At 42.1% G+C, this 20834-nt stretch overlaps 1 protein-coding gene across 1 annotated transcript; it reads left to right on the top strand.

The window, feature by feature from the left end:
• The first annotated feature begins 238 nt into the window (after positions 1 to 238).
• LOC128415822 (vitamin D3 hydroxylase-associated protein-like) lies at positions 239 to 17168 on the top strand. The gene is made up of 15 exons (XM_053392535.1): positions 239 to 620; positions 2515 to 2628; positions 3801 to 3944; positions 5516 to 5649; positions 7803 to 8009; positions 9109 to 9149; positions 9824 to 9948; positions 11323 to 11448; positions 12799 to 12896; positions 13519 to 13618; positions 14037 to 14080; positions 15080 to 15119; positions 15932 to 16040; positions 16513 to 16658; positions 16781 to 17168. The coding sequence occupies exons 1-15, from the start codon at positions 411 to 413 to the stop codon at positions 16907 to 16909; spliced, it is 1767 nt and encodes a 588-aa protein (XP_053248510.1). The 5' UTR covers positions 239 to 410; the 3' UTR covers positions 16910 to 17168.
• The last annotated feature ends 3666 nt before the right edge of the window (positions 17169 to 20834 follow it).

Below are 20834 nucleotides of genomic sequence, written 5' to 3'. Positions count from 1 at the left end.
GCATATGCAAGATGGCTTGGTTTCCACTGAGAGGAGGAAAATTATGTACCTGATCCTTGTAATGTTCAGGCTCTATTTACAAGGAATAAGTTGTCATCATAATAACTATTTTGCTCCTAAAAAAGAAGTGAGCAATGGTGTAGTGGCTTGTTACATCTGATGTGAAGGAGACTGCTCAGAATTGGAAGGACTCTTTTGTCGACTCCAGCAGGAAAACAACCTTGAGTTACTGTTTTAACAGATCAAAGGTCAATTTTCTGGGATGCCATGGGTGGAGTCTTATCTTGGGAGCCCCTATGTTGATGGTCTCTTGGAATGTGAAATAGCTCAGGAACTGATACTTAAATAGCACCAGCCTCCTCCAGTGTCAGAGAGAGGCAAACTGGGAAGACAAAGAGAAGGGCTTTGCCATGATCCAGGAGAAGTTGATAGAGATCCTGCCCAGGGATGGAATATATCCTCAGGCTGCTCTTGCTGTTGCCTGTGGCTCGGCAGCAGCAGTTGTGGTTTGGAAATGGGTGGCCCGCAAAAGGATTCTGCAGAAGATGGAAGAGGCCAGGCAATGGCGAGACGACAGCTTGGAACAAATGGAAAAAATGATTTGGAAATTTAAACAGAAGGTAACTTTTAATTGGGGTGGGGTGCAGGGGAAAGAGATGGAGTCTTCTGAAAATGAGATCTTTCTCAAACAACACTTTTAATGGCTGTGATCATGTCTACCCGAGAGCACTCCAGTCAGGTTTGCTAGTGATCGTGTCCACTTTGTGCGGTTCAAATAAAAGCTGGGACCTTCTGGGTGCAAAGCAGGTACTGCTGCACTGAGCTAATGCTGAGTTTCTAAGACGGACAGCGTCTTGTGCGCCTCATTCTGGCAATTCCTGCAGCTAAGCTGGTACCCCGTGTATTGCTTTCCTTTCCTTTGGACCACATCAGTGAGGCTGAGAGGGGGGTCTTGTCGTCTGGGCAGCCCAGGGCCTCTGTGACACTGCCTAGGCTTGACCCCAGATAGGTCACTTTGGTGCTGCTAATTCAGCAAAAACAAGGCAGGAGGCAGCAGTTACAAATTACTGGTCTCTTCAATAGGTTTTTTTTTTAAAGAGTATTGGGACAAATGGATTTTTACTGCATAATCCAGTCCCATAACCATTCAACATGAAACCCTACTTTTAAAAGTCACCAGAGTATCTCCCACATTCTTCCAATACTAGCTTGAGAGTGGGTCTGTCAGGCCATGCGGGCTGGTTTTGGCTTTTGAACCCAGGATCTTGGTGCCCAAATTGTTAGGATTAGCACGGACTGGGCATGATGATGTTTGCAGCAGTATCCAAAGCCTGTCTCTTAACAGCAAATCTCCTCTTTTCTGAAACTGCTGGTCACAGGCAGGCTTCAGTCCTGCTTTTGTGGGTGGAGGAACATGCATTAAAAGTTGGGAGGCTGCTTCCCCAGCCACTGCTGATGGTGATAGTTCTGCTGTACTTACTCAAGAGTTCATAATCCCATAAATAAACAGGAATAACAAGCTGGTGATCCAGGGTTTGACTGTGACTCTCAAGAGGACAGTAGATTCGTGTTTAACAGATTTGGCACATATTCCAACATTGCTTCAAGCTCCTGACCTTCAAGTGTACACACTAATTTGAGCAAGATCAAGATAGGAGAAACAATTGAAATGGGGAGTTGGGCAGCATCAATGTCCCTATCTGCAACACAGGTCCCATTTTGATTGCATCATCACCTGCATCATCATAGCACTCACTGGGAAATCAACATTGTAATAGGATTGTATGAAGACCTTGCAAATTCTGTACTTTTAATATAAAGTGGGACTTTGCTACCAACTGTTGTAGTGCATTCTTTGGAGTCCCTTTATTCAGAACTCTGCAACCGAGAAATCAGAGACAGGCTTTGTTCATGTGAATAAATAGATATGAATGGTTGGTTGGTTGTGTGTGTGTACACACAAGCACACACACACACAGAGTGGCCCACCCTCTCTTGCTGTGACCATGTCCACAGCTAATATGTCCACAGCCTTAGTAAGTTCTGGCAAAGGTAATACAGACCCCAACAGACAAAAAGGTGTGAAATGGCAGAAGACCTTGAGCTGTTTTGGGTGCCTTTTTAGAAATGTATTTCTCTCTTCCTTAATATATCTATGTACCTCTGCTTGACTAAGAAATTCCCTGAGGAAATAGAAATCTTTACCTTATTTTAGGGATTGCTTCTAAATGGATAGGCACTCAACCTCCTTGGTTTACTGTTTGAGGAACTTATGACTGATGCGTGTACAATGTCTCTAAATTCTACTTTAGTTTTGTTGCTATTTTGTTTTGGTTATTGTTTCCTGGACCTATCATGGAAAAAATTAACCATTTAAAAACAACAACAACTGATGGGACTGCATTCTGGTTTCACAATTTTGAGCTTGTGACCAAAGCGACTTTTATAATTCGGGGCTATTCCCAATGTGTGAGGATAAACATTTCCTTCTGACACTGCTGCCTCCTCTTGCAGAACCCTGGAGTCCAATCAGAATTTATTCTCTCCCTGTCCCTTGTGGAACTGGCAAAGAAACTTAGAGAGGAGACGCTTTCTCCAGAAAGTGTCCTGTATACCTATGTAAAGAAGGTGAGTGCAACTGCTTCAGCAGGAAGTCTTCTGACATACTTCTGTTCAACCAAGTGACTTTCCAGATAATGCACCATTTTTATGTACTAATTGGTAGCTGTTGCTCATTTGGTCCCAGGGGCTCTGTCAATGTAGTGTGTCTTTTATAGGGATATCTATTCCCCCCCCTCACCCTTTAAACCTTTTCCAATGTCCTCATTTTACAAAGGGCATGGGGGGAGGAAATCAAGTACAGTGGTACCTCGGGTTACATACGCTTCAGGTTACATACGCTTCAGGTTACAGACTCTGCTAACCCAGAAATATTTCCTCGGGTTAAGAACTTTACTTCAGGATGAGAACAGAAATTGTGCTCTGGCAGCGTGGCAGCAGTGGGAGGCCCCATTAGCTAAAGTGGTGCTTCAGGTTAAGAACACTTTCAGGTTAAGAACGGACCTCCGGAACGAATTAAGTACTTAACCCGAGGTACCACTGTAACAGATAGTGCTGAAGGTTTGAAATGTATTGGAGCTCATAGGAGAACAATGCCTGTCACCTGATGCTGCAGAGCATGGCTATGACTGTGCTATTAGGCAGGAGTGAGTAAGCTCTGATTCCTGGACCAATTGCTGCTATCCCAGACCACTGTCACGCCCCTTAGAACTCTCCCCAGGCCATTCACATTGCAATGACCCTGTTCCATGCTCAAATGATTTTATCTGGCTGGAATGAGTTATTGAAATGTGATCATGCCTTTTTCTTGCCTGAATGGAGAGAGATGTGTGTCTTCTTGTATACCCAAAACGGGATGCTGTGGACAAAGGTCGCATACTTTGCTCCACCCATTTTTGACTCTGACCTAACCTATGTGGCTCCTGGAAGGTTAACCATGAGGGAATGTGGCCCTCAAGCTACAGAAGTCCCCCAGCCTGCACTGGCTCAACTCTTAATGAATTTGTACCAAGTTCTGGGTCATCTAAATCTCAATTATGCTTTTACTGAGCCAAAATGACTGACATGGCTTTTAAGTATGTTAAACTTAGGAGTTGCAAGTAACAAATTAACAGTCTTCTACCTTCCAAGGTTTTTGACAATGATGACATTTTGAACTCACTGCAGAAATACTTTTTTTAATGTGAATGCTCTCTTTCTCCCTATTTCCCCTCCTCCTCTTCCTCCTCTTCCTTGGCAAGGCTCTTGAAGTGACCCAGGAGGTGAACTGTGTGACTGATTTTATTCACGGCTGTGAGGAACAGCTCCAGGAAGTGAAGAAGCAAAAGGAGAAAGGCCTGCTCTATGGGATTCCTGTCAGCATTAAGGACCACATTGGATGCAAGGTTAATCCCCCTTTTACCCTTAAATGTGGTCACCACTTTCCTTATGATGATCTGTCTGTGCATCAGTTGTGATGTTGATTGGTTCAGTGTAATCATTACTTCTCCCCTCTCACAGCAGCTTCAGCTAACATACAGGGCATGGCCCATTTAATTTTGGCCATTGTGGAACTCTAGAGAAGGGAGATAACTGAAATGGAGTACAGCATGATCACATTCCAATGAAATATATATACATTTCCAAATTTGGCATATATAATTGTGTGTGCATGTGCACATCTACAGATATGAGTGCATGTTACACGGATTGCCTGGTTCCGCTCACTATGAATGCACAAATGTTAAGGTTGAAATAGGTCTTTTTAAAATGACTCCAGTATGGTGTAGTAATTAGCATGTCAGAGTATGGCTAAGGCAACTCGAATTCAAATCCTTGCGTTACAATATGTTAAGATATAGAGTTAAGATAAATGAAAGAGGGTAAGGATTTGCTGAACTGACTATGTGAACGGGAATACAAAAAAGGGAGGTGTGAGGAGGATAAGGAAACAAGTAAATGAGTTTAAAGATATGGAAAAAATGGATTTGTTTTTAACTTTTTCTATTTTTTTGCATTTTGCATTTTCTTTTTTTTCTATGTATTTTTGTATTTTTTGTATTGATTCTTTTCTTTCTTGTCTTTTTTTCTTATCTTGTTAACTTTTGCTTTTTGTAAAATCGTAATAAATATCTTATATATATAAAAAAAATCCTTGCTCACCTGTGAGGCTCACTTTGGGCCAGCCCCTGTCTCCTAGCCTAAACTACCCCACAGGTATTGTTGGATGGATAAATATGGGGAGGAGAGCCATTTTGTTCCATTGTGAGTCCTTTGGAGGAAAGGTGGGATATATAATAAATCGAATGAATGAATGTTTGAGAATTGTAATTGGGTGCTAGGGTATAATATATTCAAGAATCCATTCTAATTCTGTATATTATTATGATTATGATTATTATTAAAAACTTGCTCCTAGTCCATGGCAGGCCGTCAGGGTGGGCCTTGGCTAATTAAATAATATATGGCCATTGGCTAATTAAATATTATATGGCCCTTTAAACTGTGGGTAGAGTATTTTGTTTGTTTGTTACTATGTTGTGTATGTTTGTTACTATGTTGTCATATGATCCTCACATGAAGGATGGTGTAGAAATTCAATCCATCCATCTATCTATATCTATCTATCTATCTATCTATCTATCTATCATCTATCTATCTATCTATCATCTATCTATCATCTATCTATCTATCTATCTATCATCTATCTATCTATCTATCTATCTATATCTATCTATCTATCTATCATCTATCTATCTATCTATCTATCTATCTATCTATCATCATCTATCATCAATAAGTCAATCAAGGTTTTCTATCAGGGCCAATCCCCATGGGATCTGGGAAAACTTTCTTTGTTTTATGGCGTCTATTTTACCAACAAGGCTTAATAGTTTCGTTCTTAGGCCAAGCTACATAGCTCTAGACTTATTTGCCCCATCATGTTAAATCAGCTGTGTTTGGTTTTCTCCCAAAGGGCCACATCTCCACGTGTGGGTTGGTGCACTTTCTCGGCAAAGTGGAAAAGGACGACAGCGTGATAGTAAAAGTTTTGAAGAAACAGGGGGCAATACCATTTGTGAAGACCAACACTCCCCAAAGCATGATTAAGTATACTTTAGCACACTCTCTTCTTTTGTAATTCCCTGTTGCTTTCTCTTTTTACAAATATACCATAGGACTAAGAAAGAAGAGTGGGACGCGGGTGGCGCTGTGGGTAAAACCTCAGTGCCTAGGACTTGCCGATCGCATGGTCGGCAGTTCAAATCCCCGCAGCGGGGTGAGCTCCCGTCTTTCGGTCTCAGCTCCTGCCCACCTAGCAGTTCAAAAGCACCCCTAAGTGCAAGTAGATAAATAGGTACCGCTTTCTAGCGGGAAGGTAAACGGCGTTTCCGTGTGCTGCGCTGGTGCTGGCTCGCCAGAGCAGCTTCATCACGCTGGCCACGTGACCCGGAAGTGTCTTTGGACAGCGCTGGCTCCTGGCCTCTTAAGTGGGATGAGCGCACAACCCTAGAGTCGGACACGACTGGCCCATACGGGCAGGGGTACCTTTACCTTTACCTTAAGAAAGAAGAAATAAAAATTGTGAGCAGCTTGGCTTTCTAATGTAGCAAAAAACACTATGGGGGACATTACAGAGATTTGGGGCTTTTTTTCAGACGGCACTCACCAGAACTCAGTTCTGGCACCTTTCAGGTGGGCGCCATTGCCATTCTAAGAGAATGAGGAAGCTGTTTATGGCATATTTTCTAGAAAAATAGCACTGCAGAGTTTGATAGATTATGATCAATGTGGGGGAGAGTGATTTGGGAGGAATTATTCTGAAGAGATCTGAGTCATAAATAGGAAGTACCTCTCCACAATTAAGATAGGGAATTTACTTCTATAATATGTCATGGCAGACGAACCCTGGCCTAAGAGCGTCCACTCGCTTAACGAGTAGATAAGCTTTTGCCAAGTTAGATCACTGAACCATCTAGCTCAGTTTGACTACCCTGACTGGAAGTGGTGGGTGTTCAAGGATTCAGACAGGAGTGTTTCACACCCCTACTTGAAGATGCCAGAGATAGAAACTAGGATCTTTTATATTATTAATGAAATCTGTTCTTTATTCAGATACTTCCAATGAAGTTTTGCATTTCTCTCTCACCCCATAAAGGGCATTCTCTTCCTGGTGAAGGGGGCAGGGCTTTTGCTATGTACCTCATTGCACTCACGTGTGCATCTCCAGTGGGCATAGAGCTGGGATGAAGAACCTGTGGGTTTTGCTGGGCTACAACTCCCATCATCCCTGACTATTGACCGTACTAGCTTGGGTGCTGGGAACTGGAGTCCAAAATGATAGGAAGAGCCATAAGTTCTCTACTCCTTCCCTAAAAGGATGCAAATGAGGTGGTTAACTGGATTTTACCAGAATGCAGGTGGTTAGTGGTATTTTTGAATGCTTCCCACACATCAAATGTTGCATAGCAGGGAGTATGCAAGTTAGAACTTCCCCCCTGGTCGAATAGTTATTTATTTTCAGGTAACTTTTTAATGGACTTTTTTTCAGTTGTGTGGGTTTCTGATTGGCCCCTGTGACAATATGCTGGAGTAGATGGGTCATTAGTCTGATCCAGCAAGCTATTCTTATGTTCTTAATAGTGGCATTCCCCACCCACAGTCAACTCTTCAACCTTAGGATTCTACCAACTTTTTCTTCAGGATGTCTACATTAGCACTGGTTATTATTACCCACAATGCTAAATGAAACATCTACGTTCAGAGAAAATACATCTCAGAAGAGGGGATAAGCTATTTCCACTACATCCTTCTTGTGCGTTTCTCTGCAGCATCTGCATGACCATGAGTGATTCTGCAAGATGGTTCTTATTTTGTTACCTTGCATTAGTCTTTATGATGTCATTCAAGCGCATTCCCTGTATTTCTCAATTGCCTGATGCTATTTCCATTCTATTATTTACCTACTGGGCAATATTCAACTTAATAGTTGTGCTATTGGAAGGAATAGTGTTAGCATAATGGAATCCCCCCAACCCGGCATATACATTGCTCAGTCCACAAATCTGCTCCAGAACCCAGAACAGATTTAGGGGAGGGGTTCAGGGGGAACGTTTCATTGCACAAGCAGAACTCCTTGTGCTGATGGAATGTTTTGTTTAGCCCTATGTTGGATGCAACCCATTGTTTCATGCTTTATTTGAGTCTAAGGCATAAAGCTCCTATAAAACATTAATGGTCAACCTGCTTTCTATTTCACTCAGCTATGACTGCAGCAACTTAATCTTCGGTCAGACACTCAACCCCCTGAACCACAAGAAAAGTCCTGGTGGTTCCTCTGGAGGGGAAGGGGCACTCATTGCAGGAGGAGGGTCCCTATTGGGCTTTGGGACAGACGTCGCTGGAAGCATTCGGCTCCCATCAAGTTTCTGTGGGCTTTGTGGACTCAAACCAACTGGTAATCGACTGAGGTGGGTCCTGGAAAGTTCACTCAATTAACTGGTCCTGGGCTGGCAGATAGTCAAACAGGTGAATGCTAATGGAATGTGTTTATTGAGCATTAGTGGGAGATGCTTCATTTGAGCAGAAACAAGCAGTGCTTTTTGAATTCGCATGTTGAATGTAGGTATTCCTGTAGTTCAGGAGTGGGGAACTTTGAGTCTGGGGATGACATGTGGGCCTACTCCCATTACCAGCCCTGCACTGTGCCCTCCTTAATTGCTTTTGGCGGGCTGGAATGCATTTTTTTTTAAATGCATTTTTATTCCACAAAATGCAGTGGCTGTTTTACAGAAACAAAGTCTCCTTCCCCCTCCCTGTACATGCAGCATAATGCCTTGTGTTTGTTGAGATGAAGAGATGCATGTGGGGGGGGGTATAGAAACTTCTGCCTTTTGTGTGGCTGGACTGTAGCCTATAATACCAAAAGAAGAGTCACATCCATCAGTCCAGCCACTTTTTCCTTCTAACCCTGCCAACCATGGGCCTGTGGCCCCAGGAATGTTGCTCACAAGGGAATTTGGCCCCTGGGGCTGGAAAGGATTTAACACCCTTCCTTGACTCTGATAAATATTCCAATTTTATGCATTCAGAGAAAATTGGAGCAAAACTAAGTTTATTGTCATAACTGTTACTGCTACATTTAAATGCCCTGGGCCACTTTAGGAGGGAGAGTGGGATATAAATTTATATGTTTCTATTATTCTAATTATAATTGATACATTATACTCAACAATATTATATATTCTTTTTAAGTCAGTACTTTAAATTTTAGTTTATTACATAATTTCTTTGCTATACATTCATTCACATTATAGAAGTTGCCCCTGGCTGTTTGAAACATGTGATTGCTCTCTTGTTAATATCATGCTACATCTAAATTCAAACGCGATTCTCTCATGGTAATATTTACCATGCCAGCAAATTGTAACTGAATGAATTGTTAACTCCAGTGTAGCTGAACTCTAGTATCATTTCTGAATGCCTGCATCTGATTTGCAACTGAAACATGGATCATCTTCTACTGTGTTGATAGTTACAACTCTTTTTCTCTCATTTGCATCATTCCAGCACACTTGGTCTTGCTAGCCCTATTGCTGGCATGAAGTCGGGTAAGTAATTTTTACCCATTCAGATTAGTAAAAGAACCTGCAACTATGCTAGGAACTTACATATCCTTTCAGTGACATTAGAGTGTATTTAAATAATGCAGTCCTCTTGCTGTAAACCAGGGGTAGCCATTGGGGTCCCTCTAGATATTTCTGGACTTCAACTTCCATTATCTCACATTGACCATCTGCACGTTGACCATGTTGAATGGGGCTGATGGGAGCTAGAATCCAGCTTCATCTGGTCACCATGTTGATTATCCCTACCAACCAAATCATTAGTATAGTAGCTCTGAACTTAAATAATTGCGTAAAGTTTGAACTTTTGGTAATAAGAGCAGGGATCACAGCTGCATCCTATTCAGACTGAAATCCATTGTGTGTCAGTGGAGTTCTGTACTTGACTTAGTGAAAGTGAACTTGGGAATTTTAAGAACAGTTTTTCTGGGTTACGCTACTTGTCCATTTAGCCCAGTATTGTCTAAATTCCCTACTATGTGTCTATTTTAACTGGAGATGTCTGTGTTTGAACCTTGGACCTTCTGTGTGTAATGCATGTGTTCTACCATTGACCTGTGTGGTTCCTCCCCCTTTCTTGGCTACTGGAATGTAGACTAGGGCATAAAAGTCCGCATGGTTTCTCCCCTCCACCTCCCATGTCTCCATTTTCTTTGCAGTTACAGCAACAATTGGCCCAATGGCGAGGGATGTGGACAGCCTGGTTCTGTGCATGAAGGCACTCCTGTGTGATGAGTTATTCTCTCTTGATCCTTCAATACCACCTATGCCATTCAGAGAGGAGGTAAGTGGTGTCAGTGAGGAGGGAGAAGCTGAAACATTCAGCACCATGGACAGCACAACAATTGGTCAACAATGAATGATGCTCTCCATGAGACCCTTTCAAATAATTTATACAACGATCGTAACCCTGAGAATGTATGATCTGATGCAGTTCTGCGTCTGCCAATATTTTGGCCATTTAATTGAATCCTGGTGCATCAATTTCATCATATCAGTTCAAACTCAGCCCGTTAACTGCTCCACAGACCCAGTGTCCCATAGCTTCTTCAGTAACATTTATTATTTTGATCAACTTCAAATACTTTGCAATATTATTCTTGTGGCACATGGAAGATTTGGAAGAAATGTTTCTGAACCGATTGATCTGTTAGCTAAGCTTTCATTGGAGGAATATGTAGCAAAACTTCTTACTTGGGATAAGTCATCTCCAGCCTCATTTATTGAACTCTCACTATGTAAAGAACCAGGGCTATCCATATAAGACAAATTAATTTCATCCTGCCACAATAGCCTTGCAGTTACCTTTGCCTCCCTCCAGCTGCTCCAGTTGCTGATTCACAATAGTCCAGCATAGATTTCTGGGCAAAATTTGGCAATAGAGTTCCAAATGATTTATCTGAAGCACTGCTAGTTTGTGCTTGTGTGGTAACCATATTAAAACTGTTAAAAGTTCAGTGTCTCCTTTGGTGGAGATTAGCTTCCAAACATTCTTTATCAGCTGAATGCTAAACACTGAATCAAAACAGCTGTTCTCCCAGCGCTTGTCCTCCAATTAAAATATATGGCTTTTAAGTCCACATAAGAGTAAAACAGATAAAACAGATATGCTCCTTGCTTGTATGTGGCAATTAACATCAACAGCTGAGCTGACTGGCTTTAAAACTATTCAAAATAAAAATAAATTTAAACAGGCCATGGAGCTCAAGGACACAAGCAGCCTTACTTGTAGCAATCTTCACCTGGAAATCTAGAAAACCTTCAAGGCATTCTATATTCTGTCACCTTCCAAAACTTTTGATCAGTGTTGAAGAAACAGTCCCACTGCAGGGATCCATGATGTGGTTTATAAAAGTGGTTGGAAGCTATTTCTATGCTTCAATGGCCACCTGTAAATAGAAGTTCCTATTTTTTAATGGGCCATGATAAAGAGACTTAGTGGTTTTAATGGTAGGTGATGCTGCTGTGTTGTATTATATTATTTATGTACATTGATTTATTTTTTGGAGTTAAGAATAGGACTGGGATAAATTGTGTTCGCTGAGCCCGTATTTTATATAGTCTGTATATGATGTTTGTTTGTTAATGTGAGGTGTGATATGCCTAATAAAGGATTTTGAATTGAATTGAAGTTCCTATTTTCTTCATCTTCTTCCAGATATACAGCAGTTCAAAGCCCCTACAGATTGGATACTATGAAGACGATGGCTATTTCCAGCCATCTCCCAGCATGAGGAGGGCTGTTCGGGAAACCAAAAATCTTCTTCAACTCAGAGGGCATACAGTATGTCTGTTTCTTAATTTCTTCACCCAGATTCCATTCTAGGATTTTGTTTGTATCTCTGACACTTTGCCCCAGCTGCTACAGTCATGTGATGAACACTGTCAGATCTATATTGCTTTCAGTTTTTGTTATTGGGTGGGGGAATGAGGCCCAGTTCACACCATGCCTTGTCCATCCAGACATTCTCCTTGCCTTTCCCTGCTATATATTCATGAAAACAAGCACAGTATGTGAACCGGGCAATTGTAAATATATTGGATTTCTTATGTATGTATATAACAGAAGAGCTGTAAAAATATGCCATTTCTCTACAGTTAGGAATTCTGTGCAGGAAAAATGCTTGTATACTGTCATGCTCAATGAACATGAATATCTTTCACCACATGTGCACACTTGGTTCTAACACATATTTAGTTGCTCACATGGATACACAGTTTTATACACAGAGAGTGTGGAAACCTCCTATGTGGGAAATTTATTGCACATAAAGGTAAAGGTAAAGGGACCCCTGACCATTAGGTCCAGTCGTGGCCGACTCTGGGGTTGCGGTGCTCATCTCGCTTTATTGGCCGAGGGAGCCGGCGTACAGCTTCCAGGTCATGTGGCCAGCATGACTAAGCCGCTTCTGGAGAACCAGAGCAGTGCACGGAAACACCGTTTACCTTCCCGCCGGAGTGGTACATATTTATCTACTTGCACTTTTGACATGCTTTCGAACTGCTAGGTTGGCAGGAGCAGGGACCGAGCAACAGGAGCTCACCCCATTGTGGGGATTCGAACCACCGACCTTCCGATCAGCAAGTCCTAGGCTCTGTGGTTTAACCCACAGTGCCACCCTTGTCCCAAACCAGAGCAGTGCACGGAAACGCCATTTACCTTCCCGCCGGAGCGGTATTGCACATTGCACATACATTGGCCTTCATATCAGCCTACCTGGAATTTTGGGAACCAATCCACACAACTCAACAAACCTATGCAAGTGCTAGAGAGTACATTCCATAAGAAACGGCTGCTAATCCTGGTCCTCAGAATGTATCTGCATGACATTTTGTTTAAACACTTGTGTGTGGTGGTCAAAATTTGTCTGGGGTATACATGAAGAACATAATAGGCCATGAGCTTATAATTTCTGGGGCAATCAGCTGCGAAATGGGGAGAGAGCATAGAAAATTTCCATTCCTGTTGCACTTCTACCACCCAACCCTTTACTAGAACTTTGGTTCATTTTCCTCAACACTTTCAGAGAGCTCTCTGAATCTATTAAAGAGTGGGGTGGATTACATAATCCTTATGTGCGGCTCATATAATTTTGCCTGCTGTCAAATAAAAGCTGTTATCTTTTCCTCGCAGCTCATCCCCTTTGTTCCTCCTCGGCTTAATTATGTGGTTGATGAGCTCTACACCAAAGGCCTATTTTCCGATGGATGTGCAAATTTGCTGGACAAGTTGTAAGTAGACGTTCTGGTATGTGAACATGGCTGTTGCTTGATAACATTGCTATTATAGCCATTCATTGGAAAACCGTGATGCTCAGGATAGCTTTTGTGATGATAATCGGCACATTAATAAATAACAGATTTTCATCAGAGTATGTTTAATGCTAGGGAAAACTCAGGGATAGGAAAAGTTCATTTTGTTAAAAGTCTTAGATAATGAAGAGTATCATGCAAAACACATAGCCAAATGGAGCCAAGAGGATAAACTAACTTTGCCTTCACAAACTTTGCAATATAAGAAGTTAGGCAGCCATGAGTTATAACACTGAATGAGGCTATTGGTTCCTCTAAGTCAGGGCTACTGGCAAAGACTACCCAAGGTAACAGAGGTCTTTTCACAGGCTTGCTACCTGAGCACTTTTTCAATGTAGATATCAGGGCTGAACTTTTGTTTTGTTGTGTGCAAAGCAGGTGAGCTATGAAACTATCTGTAAGCTAGGAAATCAGGAAGGCATCATTCCAAGTTTATTCTCACTTGGGATTCTCAGGAACCTAAATTATTTCCCAGGTTAAGCAAAGTAACTTCAGATATAAAAACTGAAAAACTTCCTTTTCTTCTTCTTTCATCTTCCAGCAAAGGAGACATTGTGGACCCAAATTTGAAATCCCAGATTAATTGTTACCGTCTTCCCATTCTAGTGAAGAGAATTTTTGCATTCCTCTTGAAACCTATAGTAAGTATTTGGCTCCTTTGTTTCACTGCAACTGCACGTGCTTTAAGATGCTGACAAGCATAGGGTAGGATGGCTGGATAGAGTAAGGTGAGTACATGTCAAAGAGATGGTGAAGTGACTGCTCTGTACAGTGATACCTCAAGATACGAACTTAATTCATTCCGGAGGTCCGTTCTTAACCTGAAACTGTTCTTAACTAGAGGTGCACTTTCGCTAATGGGGCCTCTTGCTGCCACTGCGCCGCCGGCACAAGATTTCCGTTCTCATCCTGGGGCAAAGTTCTCAACTCGAGGTAACTCTTCCAGGTTAGCAGAGTTTGTAACCTGAAGCGTTTGTAACTCGAGGTACCACTGTATTCAACACCAATGATGTGATTGTTGGGGATTCACAATGAAACTAAGCTTGTGTTTCTCTCCAGTACCCTCGGATTGCCAGAGATCTCAATGCACTATGTGGAGTTGGGTAAGAAACATCTGGTTTAAAGATTATCATTGGTGACATTAGCCTTGGGGGTAATCTGTTGGGGGGCACATGCAACTGCGGGTATTTTTCTTGCCATTTCCTTCCTCTTCCTCTTCCAACACCCTCTTCTATCCTGCTTCCTCTTTGCCCAGCAGACTGCCAGGGAAGAGACAGATCTGCTCTTCTCAGAGGACGGAACTGATGACTTGCAGACAGTATTTGTAATTAGGCTGAGGTTCAAATAAAGTTATTCCAAGGATCATGTGCAGCACTTGGGCCACAGGTTGTCCACTTCTCCTGTAAAACCTTCATCACCTTCCAGCAGCAATGGGGATGCTTGGCCCCTCCAGATGTAGCTGGACTGCAACTCTTGTTATTCCTGACCGTTGGACATGCTGGTTGGGTCTGATGGGAGTTGGGATCTAATAACATCTGGTGGGCTGCAGGTTCCCTATTGCTGGCTTTCAGGAAGTACAGATGGAAGGGGGAGTGTAGTACCCAGCAAATGGACTGTATGTTGGCAACTTTGCTCTAGTCACATAGGAATGCTGTCTGTAAGGAAATCTGGATGCTTTCAGGTCCCATTTATCTCTATAGTTTGGCAGGCAACTTTAAGGTTAATGCAATATGTATATAGCTTCGGTGCTGTTCTGCTATGCCTTTCATATGACTGCAGGCATCTTTGGGAGGCTGCAGAGTGTTTCAGAGGTCATGAGGCACAAAGCAGGAGCGTCTGGTTCCTCATCCCTTCCAGTCCCATGGAGTGATTGACTCAGTCCTCTTTTGATCTCTTATGAAGAGATTGATTGTGAATTACCACATAGCCAATGAACATTAACCAGCACAGGTTGGACGACATCCCATTTTTGTATACTGTTGCAGAGCCACAGTGGAACCATCCCATTCCCCCCCCACTCATGCCGACATACTTTAAGCAGCACTCTTGAGTATTTCTCTTTCTGCTAGGCAGTCATCTCTTCATTATTTCCAACGTTGCAGGTCAGCAAAAAACCTATGGAACCACCATGTGGCAGCAGCAGTGAGTTAAGTTTATGATTAAGGCTTCATACAATAACTAGTTTGCCATCTAATCTTGTCTAGTGAGCTATGCATATATGGATGTTCAACAGATGCTATTTTTTTTTTTGACACAGAATGGATTTCCATATAAGAATGATACTATACAAAACAGCTCTATGAGTTGCTTCACCTGAGATCTTTTGTATTTGGCTGTTAACAGAAACACCACATTTTAAACTCAGATATGAAGGGCAGGGGGGGGGTCTGTTTTCTGTTTCACTTCTAAAATGCATTAAGAGACCCTTCATACTTGATGGGTAGTGTGTGTATTTTCTACTGGAGTATTGTTTGTAGGCTGTGGCAGACTCTGCTTTTTTAGAAGAGACCTTGTTCCATTATCAGCTACAATGCTTATATCCCAGCTGGATCACTGAGGTAATCTGTAGAAGCATCATCTCTTGCCCCCCAAATTGGTGAGACTCATTTGACAAGAAACTGAGCCTTCAGAGTTGTTTGCCTACTCTCGCGGCATGCTCCTCCAGTAGAGAGGTGCCTTCTGTATTGACTTTCAAGAGTTTGCTAAAGTTGTTTCTTTGCTGCCAGACTTAAGCAGATGCTTCAGATAATAAAATAATTCTGTTAAAGGCATCTCTTTTTGGATTGTTCTTATGGTATTTTAATTGCTGTAAACCACTTTGGTTTTTTGTGTGGGTATTAATATTTTATAAATAATAAATAAAACAAAAGTGACAATCTAGTCATTCCAATAACAACGTTTCTGTGTGTTCACAATTTCTCTTGCTTCCAACTTTAACAACATTCTCTTTACAGATGTATCGTGAAGAATTCCTCGCCGAATGGAGGAAACTGAAACTGGATGTCCTCCTCTGCCCTGCTTTGGGTCCAGCGTTTAATCACGGCTATCCTGGGAAACTATTTGGTATTATCTGTGTCCCAGTAATGTCTACTGTGGGTGACATGTGGCCTCCCCGCCTTTCCTTTGCAGTAACATAAATTCTCGTCTGTTTTTCAACTCCCTTTGTATCTTCCTATATGCCAAAAACATGCTTAGCTCAGGATGACCAAGGGGTCGAAATGTACGAATGTGGGGCCATTTGGTGAAGGCTACAAGTGCAAATAATAAATAGATACACACGTCAAATAAGAGAATTAACTGGAAGCATATCGTGAAGTTGAGCAGTTCACTCATGGACCTGTGAGCAGTTTGGCTCATGCTGATTGGGGCTGATGAGAGTTGTATTCCAACATCATTAGGAGGGCACCATGTTGCCTTGTTTTGCCTGGTTTAGGCTTAATTTAAATGGGGGGTGGGAATCCCAGTTAGCTATGGTTTCCAGAGTAGTTCTAAACAGCAGCAGATCATGTTATTTATAGCTTTTCTGTACTTTCAGCTGCTACATCCTACACCAATTTATACAACCTCCTGAACTTTCCTGCTGGAGTTGTGCCAGTCACCACTGTTTCCCAAGCTGATGAAGAAGAGCTCAAACACTACACAGGGCATTATGGTGACCCTTGGGACAAGCGCATGAAAGAGGTCGGCGCACATTTACCTGAAAAAATCCACCTACATTTCCCCAGTCCTCATGCTGCCTAACTATACCTTGAAGCTTTCTAATGCTGTTGTGTTGTCCTGTCTTTTTGCTCCTCCATTTTCAGGCTGTCAGCGATGCTGTTGGGCTCCCTGTGGCTGTCCAGTGTGTGGCTGTGTGTTGGCAAGAGGAGCTGTGTCTTCGGTTCATGAAGGAGGTGGAGACTCTTGTTCGTGAAAGGAGAACTCCAAAATGATTATAGCATCAATACTAATGGAACAATGCAACCTTACCCCAGTGAGGGTTAGAACATCTCAAAGTTCACTTCTGAAATATATTAAAATGCAGATTAAGGCATGGTTATTTGTTAAATACAACATCCTACTCAGCAGGAGGCTATTTATGACTAAGGCCTAGTTCTCACAAACAGCAGAAGTCGTGCTTGCACTGTACTACTTCAAATTCTACATGATCAAATGTTTCTATATTCAGAATATACTCTCATGTATAGAATACAGCGACCTCATACTCGGCATTATTCAGGAATTATAAGCAACCCAAAAATCAGTTAGGCTTTGATAAGTTGAGTCCACCATCTTGATTCAAAATGGCATATAATTCAAATGAAGCATAAGCAAAAATCTGTTACTGTTTGAACGATTATGCACAATTTGGTTATGATATATCTTAAGTATTGTCCAAATGCATAGTGAACAAACAACTTCTCAAGATACAGACTAGCATATCAAGGGGAAAGCTAGTCAGGGGAGGTGGATAAGGTAAACCTCCCCCCTTCTTGGCATCCATTCTTGAATCCAAGTCTCAGCTCTCACTCTCGAGCCTGTAAAATCCAAAAGTCTTTTCTGGATTGTTTACTGCCTACTCTGGCAGGCAAACTGCAAGCTGTCTCAAAGTCCTTGCACAGCAGCGAAGATAGCCAAAACAACTTTCACTTCCCAGGCTCTGACTAGGCTTGATTCCTACAGGCTAGACTCCCACAGAGCAAATGAGAACTTTTGTTCCTGAGATTAATGTCAGCAAGAAAGATTATTTTTGAGGAATGTGCAGGGAAAGAAAAGGTTCTTCTCCTTCACTTGATGCCCACTAGTAAGTGGCTTCCCACTGTGTCTACTTTCAATTAAGGAAAAAAGCTAGAGTTACATCTTGTTTGGCCCTTGTGTTGTGATTAAAATGTGTTTTGTATTCTTTAAACATGATTCTAGTAAGACAGTCACCCTAATAAAGCAGCAGCACCAGGGGCAACTTGTGTATTGGGCTACCTAGTAAGGCAATGCTCTTTAGAGGCATCTGTGCTTGTGATACAGCCATTCTTTATTACAATGATATAAAACAAACCTCTTAATTCTACCCTATCTTTTCATCTTAAAGTTAAGTGTATATAACTCAGATAGACTGAAAACTAGTAGCTCCCTTGATGTCAAGGCCAAATATCCTTAACAACTGCTTAGTGACCACATATCAGAATAGGCACATTTGTGTGGATGGTGTTTGCTTTTGGAAGCCAAGAACAAAGATTCAGGGTGGGGCTTGAAGGTGTGAGGTGTGAAGATCAACCTTGAATTGTGGTGCAAGCAATCTGGACATCACTACTTATTCTGGGCCTACTGGCTTCTTCCATTAATGTGAAGAGGACAACAGCTGGATTTTGGCAGTGGATTCTGGAAATGGATAATGTTGTATCCTAATCTATATAAAAGCAGTTCTCTCTTTGTTCCAATTTGGAGAAGGCTCCACAGTGAAGCACCAAAGATCCAACACCTGCCTGCAGGCACCTCCATCTCCCAAACCTCACCTTCTTCCTATTTTTGCTTGACACAATGACCATCTTTGGTATGTGTGTGGATTGGGGTTAGTCTGCTTAGGTAGCATAACTCCTTTTATCCAATTTCTATTTGCGTTTTCCCCAGGGCAACGTTCCATAAGGGAGAGAATGCCGCTCACATGAGCAGCATTGCCCCCCACCAAAGGCCCTCGTAAGCTGGTGCCTCTCTACCTATCGGTTCCCCTCCGAAATATTTCTTCACACGCCACTGCGCATGGTCTATTTTCAATTCTGCTTCTAAAATGCACTAAGGGACTCTTACTTTTCTACTGGGATATTGCTTCAAGACTGTGCACTCTTCAGAATCAGCCACAAGGTGGCAATGTAATCATCCTAAAAAAACAAAGTTTAGGGGTGTCTAGAATCTCTCTCTTACTTGCAGCTTCACCAAAATTTTCTTCACAGACTTACTGTGCAGAATTCTTTGCCGAATGGAGGAAACTGAAACTGGGTGTCATCCTCTGCCCTGCTTTGGACCCATCTTTTAATGAAGGCTATCCTGGGAAGTTGTTTATCTGTGTGATGCCCACTGTGTGGGATGTGTGGCTTCCTACCCATTCCATAGCAGTGGCCGGCATTCCTCTCTGTCTCCCATGCCACTTCGTAACTTTCCACATGCAAAGCATTGGGCTTAGTTTGAGATGTCCATGGTGCAGAAGTGGACAGCTGTGGGAGTACAATGAAGAAAATTGATAAATGCATCAAGTATAAGAGAATTAACTGGAGGTGTATTGTGAAGTTGAGCAGTTCACATAGGGACCTGTGGGCAGTTGGGCGCTATTTACCTTTATAAGAAGGTAGTTGCTTCTTGTTTGCTTCTTTCTTTCTCCATTGTTTCTATTTCAGGTGGCATCAGTTAGTGAAACAAGAAGGTAATTTAACCCCCCTCACCAAATGGGCCAAAGATTGGGGAGCTGCCAGAAACACCCTAAACTGTAATCATACAACTGCCAGATGATGCTGGACTCTCACCGGCCCAGGCCAGCTTGGCCAGTGATCAAGGTGTGGGGATGTTAAGGACTGTAGGAAAGGATATATTTAATAAGTATTATCCTTCCTTCACTCATGCTAGTAAGTGATGTAGCAGAGCAGATTCCCCTCAATATAGCTGGAAGCTAGTTTGCAGATTCGTTTGAATCTCTTAGTTAAGATTATTTTCTGGTGTCCCCTTTTATCCCTCCTAAAAGAATAAAGACTTAAGAGCCTTTCTGAGTAAAGTAACAAAAAGTTTACTCACATTTCAGTTCACGATTTGATCCCTGAAACGCAGACTTTACTTGGTAGTTACACAAAGAAACTGTGTGAGTTCATGTCATAGGGAGACTGAACTCATGTGCTGCTGGCTGAGAGCCAGCAGGCAGCAAAATTACATGAAAACAACAAAATGGCTGCAGGAGAGCAGCATGGCTGCAAAAGACAGAACAAGACAACACTGGAGCAAGGCAACTTCAAGACTGAGAAAATGGCTGCATGACTCGGCTCTTTTTATGGAGTCAGCCAGAGCCACACTCATCTCCCAGATCACACGTAGGGGAAGGAAGCTCCAGACCAGTGGAACAGGAAGTTACACTGACTGGATGTCCCCCTGCCTGTGTCCACTCTAGGGAAATAAGGAAAGTTGCATTTTACTGTACCAATGGATTACATCCCACACAAGGATGATGGGTGTTGTGGTCCAGTAGCATCTGGCGGGCCAAAGGTCAGCCATTCCTGCTGTCTATGGCTGGTCAAATCTTTATCCTTGGCTGCATTTCTATCTGGGAAAAAGAAGATGCAATTTTTAGAGCAAAGTATGCATGTACATAGGTCAAAGTCTTCCGTTGCCTTCTCTTACAGTAGGAGCAGTCAGTATGGTGTCCTCCTGATGTTGTTTAGTTTCAACTCTCAAAATATACTGTTTAACTGTGCTATAGTGTAACAGTTCTTAGAGGAGAAACTACAGAAGCTGTGATAACTATAGAAGCAAAAACAACAAGGAATTTAAGCCTTTAAGGTCGCACAAAAATCTTTGATGCAGAATACTGGAAGTGAAAAGAATATAAAGCCAATGTGGATGTTGCCAATTTTTGTCAACACTGCTTAATCATGTAATTTTGCTGGATGACCACAGTCAAAGGAGCTCTTAACATATCTTTAAACCAGTTAATGTTTGGGGGGGAAAGGCATTAACTTTTGTATTTCATGGCTACGGAAAATTGTTTTTTCTTAGTTATGTGCAAAATACTATAAAATAAAAATTCATCATGAGCACCAGCAAAACATTCCTTGTATTCAGGACTTGCTGCCCAAGATGCTAAACTGTCTTCCTTCACCTGTCTGCAGTAAGATGATTAAACTA

The sequence above is a fragment of the Podarcis raffonei genome, chromosome 6 (genome assembly GCF_027172205.1).
Source record: "Podarcis raffonei isolate rPodRaf1 chromosome 6, rPodRaf1.pri, whole genome shotgun sequence".
In the NCBI taxonomy this organism is placed as follows: domain Eukaryota; kingdom Metazoa; phylum Chordata; class Lepidosauria; order Squamata; family Lacertidae; genus Podarcis; species Podarcis raffonei.
Note: the sequence above shows the minus strand (reverse complement) of the source record. Positions and strands in the feature narration are given on the sequence as shown.